Source organism: Haliotis asinina, chromosome 16 (genome assembly GCF_037392515.1).
Source record: "Haliotis asinina isolate JCU_RB_2024 chromosome 16, JCU_Hal_asi_v2, whole genome shotgun sequence".
Classification (NCBI taxonomy): domain Eukaryota; kingdom Metazoa; phylum Mollusca; class Gastropoda; order Lepetellida; family Haliotidae; genus Haliotis; species Haliotis asinina.
This window is the reverse complement of record NC_090295.1, coordinates 44,044,954-44,058,554: the sequence shown is the minus strand read 5'-3', so window position 1 is coordinate 44,058,554 and position 13,601 is coordinate 44,044,954. Positions and strand designations below refer to the sequence as shown.

Here is a 13,601-nt window from a genome sequence, read left to right as displayed (position 1 = left end):
CTCGTCCCTTGCCACATGCAAGTCATCCAGTGTGTTTGTTCAAGTAACTATTGTTAAATATTCAGATACAGTCATGATTGGACTGTTTCCAGAACAACCGCACCAAACTTTCTGTAATTGTAGTATTCTTTCACGATGTCATTGCAAGACTGATTCATTACGATAGTCGCTAATGGCACATCAGAGTGCCACTCGGAATTAATTGTTTGGACTATTGCTTCTGTGTACTACTCCTGACTAATGTAGGGCTGGTGATATCAGCCAAACCAGATACCAGGTCACAGAATAACATGAACACCCAACCCAGATATAGTACTGCCTCCCAGTCGACAGGTCCTCGTCCCTTTATGCTGAGCTCTTAGCAGGGTGACAACAAGGGCCATTCGGGAGCGTCGTTGATATGACGTAGCGTAGAACCGCAGCCATTCCGTTCTCCACTTAAAATTAACTAGATGTATGAATGGTATAAGCTGACTTAATTGTAACGTCTGAGCTAGTTTGGAGCAGGGGTTAACACTGCCTTCAAACGTTAACGTGTTTGTTTGTTTGTTTGTGTGTATGTTTGTTTGAACTTGTCTCTTTTTCCTTAAAGGTCACATATACTCTAATACGATACAAATGCAAAAGCACTTGCTGACATAGTTATAAATGAAGCCCCGTCATTAAAACTGCTCATTTCGATCTGTAATTATCTTGAATCGACCTTTTTGTCAACAGTGCACAATTCTCAGCCGCAAACGAAATTTCAACCAATTAGAGCGGCGCGTCTCCGTGACGTAATAGTGGGTATAGAAATGAGGGTCTGTGCAGAATTCATCTACATTTCGGGGGTAAATTATTTCGTTTACAGGTTTCTACAAATCTGAAATCGCGAAAGCTCTTGTGAAAAAGGGAAGCTATATGTTCCCACAATCTACTATGACTTAGTTTTGGCTCCTGCTTTGCCTAGTTACAACCCTTGTTTTCATAGACGATTCTGTCAAAATCACTTGGTGCCGCTAGGTTGTAATCCGTGTTAGGTGGTATAAACCTACACGTTATTTGTCATAATTCACTTGATGCTCAGTTAATGAATTTGTAGCAGGTATAATTAGTGGTAACGCCACTTAGATTACCCGACAAAGGCCCCCATTTGGCATTTCCTGTGTCTGGATCGATCAAAACATTAACCAATAACACGCTGACTGGTTAATTAGTTTTATGCAGATTTAAATGGGGGATTTGTCAAAAGGTAGTGTTTATGTATGTACATTTACTAATCTATACTGAATACACTCTGTCCTGTCTGTGTCTGTGTAAAAACAACACCCTTCTTTCAAAGGATTAACCGCCAATACATTGATTGACTATTGGCTAACTAATTACTTTTTTAAAAGAATGGCGCACATTATGCAGTTAGTTGCCAGGTGTGCTATCTTGGGTGACCAATGAGACCATACAGCAATGTGAAAAACCTGAAACGATACATTTCGTATATTCGATTGTTGAAAGACACATCACTTGGGAAATCTGCAGATGATTTATATATACACTCGTTTTTGTGGTTATTGATGATATACAGTCCTCGAACAAGGTAAGAGCCTGACATTGCTCCTATAACTTTAATTTGTTTTAATTTTAATATTTGCATTTTGTTTTTATTAAGTTGTCGTAACTTTCAACAGAATCATTGTTTTCGTCGTGAAGTTGTAATGATACAGACGACATACACTAGGGCGTGCGTGCGAATTATGATTCATCTAGGCAAACTGTAAAATGTCTAGATATTACATTCCTGTTATACATTCGCAGATCGCTTCTTTCTGTTAAGTTTCAAAGTCCATACAAGTATGATTATGAAGTAATTATGATCATGAGACCAAATATATAGACGTATATTGACACGTGTCTACATACTGGTGAGTGAACGTTTACAAACCAAGTAAATTTAGCAAGTGTAGAAATTTATCGCGCAGTATTTTCACTTCGATCCCAACCTCACTTATGTTACGTTACAAGTTATGTCATGCAAAATCCTTTTGGCCATGATTCAAATACATATTTAACTACTAGTAGAAAGTAGTTTCGATTATCTAACTTGATGAAAACAAACCACTGACTTTAGCCCGTGACTTCACGATTTTCAGAAATGGCGGTGCCCTGTCTGAGAATGAATGCTATTTAAGTTTGTTTTCACAGACTTACAAAATCAAGATTACTTTCTACTGGTAGTAAAATATGTATTTTATTGATGGACAATAGGTTTTTGCCTGACATTGCTTATAACACAACAATTTCACTCTTGGAAGCGAGATGGAGGGCAAGATAATTAGCAATATTATTGTCACTTCGACCCCCACCTTGCTTTCTTGGAAGAAATCGTTAAGTTACAAGTTGTGTCATGCAAAATCCTTTTGGCCATGATTCAAATACACATTTAGCTACTGATAAAAAGTAGTTTGGAGTTTCTAACTTGAAGAAAACAAACCATAATTGCCCGTGCCATTTTCAAAAATGGCGGCGCCCTGTCTGAAGATTAATGCTATTTAAGTTTCTTTTCACCGACTTACAAAATCAAAATTACTTTTCACTGGTAATAAAATATGTATTTTATTGATGGACATTAGGATTTTACATGACAATGCTTATAACAAAAAGGTTCACTCTTCGAGTGAATCGAGGCGGGGGCCAGTATAATATTATTTACGAGTTATAATTTCACTCGTCGAGTGAATCGAGGCGGGGGCCAATATAATATTATTTAAGATAATATTGGCAAGTCGACCACAACCTCGCGCCCTAGGAAGAAAGCGTTATATTCATGCAAAATCGTTTTGGTCAGCAATGTGTGGTAAGCAGTCTTTATTTTATAAACTCGGTGAAACTTGAACTCCCATTTTCTATCCTGGAAGCGTGGTAGGGGGCGAACCATCCGATTTAGTATATACCACAGGCTTCCACACGCTCGCTTCGCACACACAAACAACCAATTCAAGCACAAACTACGGGGTCCGGTGGAAATCTGTGCATAGTTACACCATCACCCGACCCCAAGGAGCAACTGACGGCAACACAACAATTCGGCATGTTATTGGTGACGTCGAGAAATCAGCAAAATGACGAACGTGCTACACATTTTCTATACAGTTAATTGGAAATCGTTCCTTCTATTACGTCACGTCCGGTTCTCTGGCAACAGTGTTACGTAACGGTGTCTGTGGTTTCGGTCTCTTGGCGAGAGAGAAGCAGACGGCTTTTTAGCAACTTTTAAGCGCTTGGTATTAATTAACCACAAGTTTGGTTTTTTTTTGTTTTGTTTTTAAAATGGTGTTTCGTTTATAACTAACCAGAAGTCTTTCATATGCAGTAATAAAAAGAGTACCCAAAAATTGAGTTTAGTGGTCCTTTAAATCCTAGAACCCGGAAGAATATTATCTGTATCTATTATTGCAGCTGGTGTCCTCTAACATGATGCATTGTTTGGATCAAATTATTTATCTACAGTCTATTCCTGTTATTTAGGTGTTTAGGTGTTAAGGATTTTCCATGTACACAGCAACACGAACGCTATAAAGGGCGGTACCGGTAATATAAACTCGACACGAATTACTGTCTGCTTTGAGGACTTCCTTCCTGACACAGACAGCACAAGTGTACATTGATTCAGATCATCAAATGTTCCCTGTATAGTGAAGAACTAAAAGCAAGGCAATGTAACCTCGAGTTTCAAAGTTTATTAAGAAATACAAACGCCTGTATTAAAACGGCCCAATTACATTATATACAACGAACAGCATCAGAAAACTCAAACACTGAATAGTAACAGTATAAGAACTGTTGATAACAATCGTAAGCTACAGAAAAATACGGGATGTTAATGATAAATACGAGAACGAATGTTTGATAACAACAGTAAGTTACAAAAATATATGGAATGTTAATCATAAATATGAGAACGAATGGTTGATGATAATATTATGTTACCGAAATATATGGAATATTGATATGTAAGGTTAATGAAAAATAAGAGCGTGAATGGTTGATAATAATAGAACATATCCGAATTTTCGGGAAGGTAATATAGCAATGCAAACCTAAAGGTATGACGTGATTTTGACTGAATGTTTGCTATCAGAATGTTTGCAGTTAGTGACATTATAATACTGAATGCATGGGCACAGGGGACTGGATGAGCGAATAGTAATGGAAGCGATGTTTAGAGAAGTCAGATTTCTCTCCTTTTGTATGAATTGATGGAAAGAAGTGAGATGGTTTTGAAAGAAAAGTTCATGAAAGTGCCATAGTGTAATATACAAACGATTTAATTTTGAAATAGAAATTATAAATATGAATATAAATAGAAAAAAAAACCCAGAGGAAATGCATTGCAACATAAAGCGAAATATCAGTTTGAATGTTAACATGAACCGAATCTCATAAGAGCATTTAACATAGACACAATTCTTCATCACTGATAATTGGAAATTTATAAGAAAATAAAATAAAATAAGAAATAAAAAAAAAACAAAAACAAAGAAACCCCACTGAGCAAGTTTGCAAAAGGAATAATTTTTTCCATCTAATTGTCAGTTTAATGTCCTACTGTTCCAAGCCTGGTCACACGGCGATATTTCCAAGATGAGTAAACCTTGTACAATCTCATCTACCGTGCGAGACTTGATCCGAATTCTTGGCTTGCTGTCTGAATAGCACACGAAGTACTGCGCAGTAGAGCGTTTCTTATTATGGAGATAATCACTGACCATTCAAACAGCGTCAGCTTCCGGTTTTACGAAGTATTTGCTCCGATTGTTTCCGTTCATTGTTTCCTATGTTTCTGTAAAGGCGATCGAGAACGGATGCACTCTATTACTTTGTTTCATTCACTACCACACCATTCCTAACATATGACTAGCAATATATATATATATATACTCAGTTACAATTTTACCTTAACATTGAATATCCTTGTTATAACAACAACAAGGATTAATATGAGCTGTAGCAGCTTGTTTACACATCACTTTCCATTTCCTGAAAACAATATGTATAAAACGACATTATTCACAAAGGACTCAGGATATATTTAATACATATATACAAAGGTGAGCTAGGCTGAGAGTAACACAGGGATCCGAATAGTCAGTTGTGTAAGAATTCCAGTCGGGTAGATGCATGATCTACCTCACCAAACATTTGAAACTCAAATTTTGTTATGCAACAGGGTCAAGTATGCTGATTACATGTTGCCGCTTGTAAATCCGCAGAGATGAAATTAGTCATTGACAGATGGCTGAAACCGGCAGTAATGGTTCTGTCTCCAAATATGTCTTTCGTGCTATTACAAGCAAGTACTCTGCATCAACACAGTCATAACCTGTCCTTGATATCCCAGTAGCAGCTCGCCAAGCTGTATGCAGTCGCGACAGGAAAATCCAGCTGTGAGTGTAATCACACTGTACATTCAGTGCTTCTTCTATTCATGCCCAATTCCCCTCCCAATGAGGGCACTTGGGTATAGATGTAACTTTGATGATAATCCTGTGACAACCTTCGATTCCCATTCCCATCAAACAACTTGTGTCTGGTGATGAATGCTTCCACTTTACTCTGTTCGGCTTTGTAATACACTGTATACATGATACCACTTTGCTAATATGGTATATTACGCGCTTTGATTCTCGGTGGGGTTTAACGCCTCCGATCACCATTCCAGGGAAGTATGAATAGATCATGTTCACTTTCTATGAGTAGTACTGTATATTTGTATATATGTATATGAGCTGCAGATGTTTGTCGGTAGTGGTGAAAATCTGATCACGTCTTTGCTTTTAACATCCTGACAACTGATACCAGCTTGTATGAAGACACATAATCCCATTACACAGAAACACATGTCGTCAGATTCATCAGTTTTAAAAGCTGATCGCAGCTTTGATTTTTGTCCAAAACTCTTCTTTGTCATTCTCTTGGGTAGGATACTTAATATAAGTATCATACTCAATCATGTCCTGAATATCTCTACTGAGCATTCTAGTGTCCGGTATATGGCTATACCATAACACACAGAGGACGTTTCTTCCAGTGTGGATGCTCTCTAACTTGGCCATGTGGACCTCATAGTCACACCAGGAGCTCTTTGCAAAGTTTGGTGACAAAACAGCAATGGTTTTCCTGCTTGACTGAATAGCATTGATGATGTTGGCAGTGATGGCTTCACCAACCATGAAGTCACGGTCATGGATGCACAACCTCAAGCCGTAGGTCCTCTCTAGAACAGCCCGCATATCTTGAACGACGAACCCTCTGTCTGTCTCAGCATAGGAAACAAAGGCATCATAAGTAAAGTGGTCCTCTTCTTGTCCCAGTCTTTGATACCCCCTGTACTTCCGTCTTGTTGTGTAATAAAGATAGCGTAGCTTCCATCGATATCGGTACACCATACCAGCTCCAAATATCAACATGAAAAGCAGTAATGCAAATACTGTTGTAGACAGAATGGGGATAACTATTTTGCACCGTAATTGGAGCTTCGCTATGACATCTTCTATATCTATAAATGAAATGGTTTCCCCATCTGATAAGGTGCACTTTGTATTGCCAGGATCTTCAATGGTAATATGCGGCCCTGTAATCCACTCCAATGATTCTAGTCTCGGACAATCACATTTCAAGATATTACCCTTGATGCTGAGATGAAAAGTGTCGTTCCTATTGCTCATGATATGGTCAATCTGCTTTGTCAGGGGTGTTGGAATGCCTTCATACCTGTTTCCCGAGATGTCTAAGGTATGGAGGTGCAGCATGTGGCTAATTTCAATGTTCCAGGAGGTCATCATGTTCCAGCTCAAATCAAGAATCTCAAGCCTAGTAAGTCTTCTAAATATTGATGGTGGCAGTTCTCGAATAAGATTATGCGCGATTCGAATGACTTCCAGGTTTGTCTGGTTGGCAAATATTTCCCCATCTCTGTCAGCTACAAGTGACTCTGAGAGGTAATTTCTACTTATATTTAAGACTTTCAGTCCACAGGCAAACATAAAAAATGTGTGAGATACATATTTACAGTAATTGTCTGAGAGATCTAAATATTCAACTGTTTCACATCCGTGTATTGGACCTGTCCAATTTGAAAATACATTGTGTGAAAGGTCAATAGTTTTGAAATGGTTTGTTTGAAAGTTGAGCTCAACAATGTCATAGTTCATTTTGCAGTTGCTAAAATTGGCATATGTTGCATTTGGCGGTAGTGGTATTTTAAAAGCAAGGTTTAAGATGCTGGTTTGGGCAAATCTTACATCATATTGATGGTTATTATGGTTTTTACGGTACGAATGGCTATTGCTGCATTCTGCCTCATATCTTTCACACGCATTGATGGTTTCCAGTGAATATGGAACTATTGGATGGAGATCAAATGAGGAAAGCGGCGGATTGGGGGAGAGGTTAGTGTCTCTAACTGTGTCAACGTTATTGAAAGGGATATTAGATGAATACTGGTTGTAACCATATATTGTTCGCAGATTTGTCAGTCCGTTGAGACTAAGGAGGTAGATTCCAAATGTCACTCTATTGTGATTCATGGATATCAGTTCCACTGTTTTCAGGTGACCGATACATTCTTGGTCTATGAGTTCCACCCTATTTGAATCAACATGAATCTCTTTTAAACTAAGATCACTGAAATATCTCGTGTTGTGTTTCTTTATGTGAACTCCAATTGCAAATGTCATCACTATTCTGTTGATCTTCAAAACACTTAGAGAAGAATATCGAAGTCCATATAAAGCTTCACCCATGCGATCAAACCCTAAATATTGATTGTTAGACATATCGAGTGTATGAATATGTCTTAATGGCCAGAATGCATTTGTTTCAATAAAGGTGATTCTACATTTGCTTATGTCCAGCTTCCTGACAGATGTTGTGTGGAGAAATGACGTGTTCAACAAGGTTTGAACTGAGCAGTGGCCCCTTTTGCCTGACAACGACAGAGTAGTAAGATTCTTCAGTTTCGAAAATCCAATCCCAAACGAGGCATTCTGAACACCGTCAATGAAAAGTGTCTGAAGAGCAGTAAGATCACCAAGGGCTTGATCTGGGTATACTGAATCTGCGACATCAGTGTTCTTGGCGATGTTCAGGGTAAGTAATTTTTTCTGCTGTCTAAATATTCCCACTGGATATGCTGATTCGTTAAGTTGGAGATAGTTTCCATTGAGGTTCAGATGCATCAAATTTGTAGCTCCTGTAAAAGTATCTACATGTAATCGTTTTAGTTGATTGAAAGAGAGATCAAGATGTTCCAAAGCCGAGAAGCGTTTAAACGAACCACCTGGGAGATCAGTAATATTATTGTGAGACATAAACAGGTATGCTACTGAATTTGGAATGTGCTTGGGGATGTCAGACAGGTGTTTGTCCTTACAATTGGCGACCAACTTTTCATTGGATGTCCTCCTGCACACACAAGGCTTACAGGGGATGTCCACATGTTTCCCTTGAAGGAGAGAAAGGCAGGCAAGGAAGAGAGACAGGACCCACAGCAGCATCGTATCTGAAATTAAGAAACAAAATAGTCCTATGATTGAATCGTTCGTTACCTATGAAGCTTTCATAAAGATATAAACTATGTAAAGATGGCATATATATCATATGTCAGGATACCCTCCAAACTGAAGTTCACAGCGTGCAGAAGAATTTGACTGAGGTCTCCTCTAGTGCTTCTTACAACCACACAACGTCTCCTCATCATTCTCAGGACTCTATCACACTCCTAATTCCTCTTGCCTTTGTCTTTCATACGCATGGATCTCAGTAGGCGTGATAGTTTTGGGCATTCACAATACTATCCTGCGTACGATCTTCCGCAGGTCATAAGCTTTATATGAGCAGTACATCGGTCCCGCATCTGTCGTGCGCGGTATGAGTCTGGTATGTGTTATGTTTTCGTTTGGAATAAATGGTTCATGCGCGGCACTTCGCTGATCTCCCGACACCATGAACCGCGTATATTTGAAGCATACATATTTGCTCAGTTTGACCTGAGCTACTCTACATATGCATGGTCCGGATGGTCGAATGGCAGGTCGAGTTATTAACTTCCTTAAATAGGGGAGCAAAGAATGTTATTAATTGTGTGGGTTTTTTTGCAGCTGTGACACGGTCACGCCATGCCTTAATATTCACTTGATCCGCTCAAGATGGACATGCTGTACCGTGCTTCGGTGGTGATACAACGTACACCCAGCGAATGATGACGTATTGAACGATCAAGTACCCAGATCCTGTGATCTGGCAGTGTATTGTACTCATTCATAATTTATGACAAACGCACAGAAAGCGTACAGACGTTGCCATTGCACAACAAAGTCACGCTGAATTTCTTTCAAAGGATTCACCTGCTGACGAAGTCATTCTCGGCAAAAGTGTTCGATAGGATTGAGATCGGGGCTACACGACAGCCAATCTAGAACTTGGATCCCGGCATTTTTAAGAAACTTCTGTGAAAGGATTGCTGTCTTGTTGGAACGCCAGTCTAGGGCTCTGGGTTCTAGGGCTCTTGTTTCTGCATAAACGAAAGCAGACAGGTCGCAAAAGCTGATCCCTGTACTGGGTGGCATTTAAGTTCCTTCGAAAGACAATAAGAGGAAACCGTCCACGTGAGCAGAACGAACCCCATACCATTACGTTCTTACCACCAAATCTGTCCACTTCACAGAGATGAGCATGACCTTCACCTCACATACTCGAGCCCTGTCGTCGGCAAATCTCATTGTGAATCGAGGTTCGTCGGTGAAGACAGCGCGGATTCCACTGTCTGAGCCTTATGTCTCTTGTGGCCCACACCCGTCAGCTGAGGCGATGAACAGGCGTTGAAATTATCCATTATGAGGTCTTCGGGTGCGAAGTCCAGGGGCACACAAGCGATTTCAGACACTGTATTCAGATGACCTAATTGTATTGTTTGATCTAACACGTGATTTCACACGTGACCCTCCCGGTCTCCCTCCGTTTTGATGTTCTCTCATCCTATGAGTAGGAATTCAATGTATTTTTCTAGCTTACATTCAACGTGTCCAGCTGAAGGAAACATGCAACGAATGATCCCATGAATTTGTCTGTTTTTCACACATGCAGTCCGAGTTATTCATCTTCATAGGCTACAAAGTCTCGGTTTGCTCTTGAACTTAACTGGAATTGAAACATTCACACTGTTTACAACTACTTAATATGCCTGTAAATATATTGGATTGAACAGAAAAAGAAAAAGGTCGAAATATATCATTGTCAAATTTGCAATGTTGAGGATTTTATTACTATTCCGCACGTTAATACTTTGTAAACATTGATTCAAGTTAAGGCTATTCTGTGTTTTGTGTGTTTCGCTGTGGTATCAGAAAACTGGCTTCACACCGTATATCTACGTGGGTGTTTTGGGTCTGTAACGGTGCGTAAATAAATGTCATTTTAATATGTTAAACTTGATTATTTTAAACTTAGGTATAAACCAACTTTATCATTTCTAAAGAGGTCTGTGTTAACACTAACATTTCACTTATTCATTGACTCACTAGTAAGCTAGTTGCAGCAGGTAGCTTGGGGTCTATTGTTAAGTAATTTGTGTCAGGTCCAACCTCTGCATTGACCTGTTGACAAGATTTCTACTGTTTTATGGATTTCACCCTCTTGTTATATTTAAACCTTTGTACTGCCTTTCACCTGTGGCAGTCCACATTTTTTTCTGAGCACAGCACAACACCAGCACTTTACGGGGTAAGTTAAGTTAGATCTTTTTACATCAAATTACAGTAGGGCTAATAGGATTTAGTATATTAGATTACATGTTTTAAGAATTAGTGTTTCATCATATCTAGCACATGTTAAGTGTTTGTAAATATATGCATACTTAGTATTTTAGACCAAATATATTACGTACTTTGTACCAGTACACTAGTATACTGGCATGCGGTTATTCGAGCAGTATTGTATTTTATACCATGATGCTATAATATGTATCATGTATATATATCATGTGTATGTATAGTCGGTATTTGTATTAGCTAGTCTATGATTGGCATGATACAGTAACGTTTATCATAAAAGTGTACTATAAGGTTTAATTTCTATATACATATCTTATGTGTGTATTAGAGTCATTACGTTAACTATTTACGTGAACACTGATGCTATCCATGAAGTATATCTATATATATACAAGCAGCATACTTAGGCAGCATTTTGTTTATTTAGGTTCACTGAGATACATTATTAAGCTGTTGGCCTAGTCTGCCTGCGTCTCTGAGACAAGGTGAGGTATTGTTTTTAGATTGCGCTTGTATATATTTGTAATTATAATTATCATGTATGTGAGTAAAGATCAAAGTACATGTCTTAAATGTGCATAATTGGCAGTTATCAGACATATCAATAGTACAGTGTTCATCATACTGAATGCATAACATGATATGTATTGCATATATGAAAGACATGTAGTTATTTATGTATATTTTTTCATTCCGGACCTTGTTTGTTAGTTCATTACCTGGACTGACGGCCAACTGGGGATCTCCATATCCCAAACACCAGTTCCGGAATAAATCCCTGGAAACCCCCACAAGTGTTGGCCTTTTCATACTATTGAGGAACATCTCTGTTACAGGTCTTTTAAGTGAGTGGACGGTAAAGCCACTGCTTAACGTTTTGCTGAAACCAGGAAATTATCAACTATACTCAATACGCTTTAGAGAACGGACTGTGAACTGTAGTTACGGTCTTTTGAAACCAGATAAATAGTACAATCTTCTTCATACAAGTATAAAAAAAGTACAAGTCCTTGAGTAATATCGAGTGTCCCTCAATGCAGTGATTTACGAGCAGGAGGAGTGAGTGAGTTTAGTTTTACGCTGCTTTTAGCAATATTCCAGAAATACCACGACGGAGGACAGAGATAACTGGCCTCACTCAACAAGCCGAAGGAAGAGTGTTTGTTTCACAAATACACAAGGAAGACTTCAGACGCTGACAGACTCGTGACACAGTTTAACTTCCTCGTCAAGCCAGATTTGCAGGGCCAGTTAGCCCTAAATACAGACACACCAGAAACAACTTGAAGTGTCGTAAGAAGTGACGCGGTATGTGAAGAGTTGCTCCTGTCATGTTACAGCGACAAAATTCGTTCTGTAATCAATATTAATTTTAGTAAGTGTTTATGAATCATCAAGTAATGAGGACACTCGGTGTTTCCCTCAAATGTGCTCATTTTCTCTTGCGCAGTTTACACCAACCACAAATACATGCATATCTGAAGGATATTCTCATATTAACATTAACATTCGACGCAAGTCAACATAATGGGTTGGACTGGACTTTTTACATGTCAGCCATGTGTCGAGTGTGGGAACGTCCCCTGCATATGAACATTTTGAAAGATTTTCTGAGAAAGAAGATTTTATCCCATATGTAACTACATGTACGTTGTTAAAATAACTCTCTTGACACATGAAATCGTATCCCCATTGCGCAGATCAGTGCTCATGCTTTTGATCACTGGACTGTGTGGTCCAGACAGCTATTTACAGACACCAGTAATGTTGCTGAATGTGCCGTAATTATGTAAACAACCAATCTCGATTAAATAAATGGACAAATGATAGGTTATACAGTCCAGGACCGAGCCTTCGGTTCGTCTATGCATGTCACCAGGCAATGCAGTACATGCAATGAAATCTGTCGAGTCGTCTGCCAAGAGCAGGCTGCTTGGGGAAGACGTCTAACGCTGAATACCTATGACTGACATCTCTGTTTTCAGTCCTTAGCGTTTTATCAAAATAGACGAAAATGTGATCTTCAGTATGTTTACATTATCATGGTTATGTTAAATGATCGACTTTGACGTAGATCGTGAATTCGTTATTTTTTGCCAGGATATATCTACACTCACATCCACACAAAATAAACGATATCTTAATAAAAATATGTGGATTCATCAATGCAACGTAGCTAATGGCTGGTTTGAGTTTGAGTAGAATAAAAAAATCAAAACGTGCAATTCAAAATACATTCTCACCTGCAGCGTTTCTACGCCTAGTCAAGAGCGGGTATAGTCATGTGTCTGCATCATGACGAGTGCACGGCATCTGGCAGAGACGTGAATCCTATCGAGGAAGTATCAGATGACATTTCACATCCGTTCCCGGAACAAGTCTTGTGGTTAATTCACATTTGAGGCATGGACGTTGAAACTGAGGTGTGGGTTTTACCAGTCGTCCTGTCTATGCTTTGTAAATTTGCCAAGACTGATGTTGAGTACTTGTAAACAGAAAACACTTGTACAGTCAGGTTTTGGTGTCTAGTTTCACGTTGTGTCTTAAATATCTCGACTTTCAACAGTTACCAACCTCAACGGCTTATAGAACTCATTAGATTTAGGCTAATCAACAAGTCATAATATGAGAAGACACGAGGATGAGATTACATTTATCATTCATAATCATTCTCCAATAGTTACCACTGAAAGAATGAATTTATGTGAACACAAACCTGCCGTTAGGCTTCTTGAGCAGTGATCTCACTGAGGTCACAGCATTGTGACGTCAACAGCTTTATGGCGTCATAGCATT

The 13,601-nt window shown here is 38.9% G+C and overlaps 1 protein-coding gene across 1 annotated transcript; it reads right to left on the bottom strand.

Moving 5' to 3' along the window:
• Positions 1–5,857: 5,857 nt before the first annotated feature.
• Positions 5,858–13,105, bottom strand: LOC137268114 (toll-like receptor 4). The gene is made up of 2 exons (XM_067802637.1): positions 13,049–13,105; positions 5,858–8,536 (listed from the first exon to the last, which is right to left on the bottom strand). Exon 2 carries the CDS (start codon positions 8,529–8,531, stop codon positions 5,895–5,897), a length of 2,637 nt encoding a protein of 878 aa, XP_067658738.1. The 5' UTR covers positions 8,532–8,536; positions 13,049–13,105; the 3' UTR covers positions 5,858–5,894.
• Between the last annotated feature and the right edge of the window lie 496 nt (positions 13,106–13,601).

Bases quoted from the DNA above. Each gene is read 5' to 3' on its own strand.
- LOC137268114 (XM_067802637.1), bottom strand. From the start codon at position 8,531: ATGCTGCTGTGGGTCCTGTCTCTCTTCCTTGCCTGCCTTTCTCTCCTT.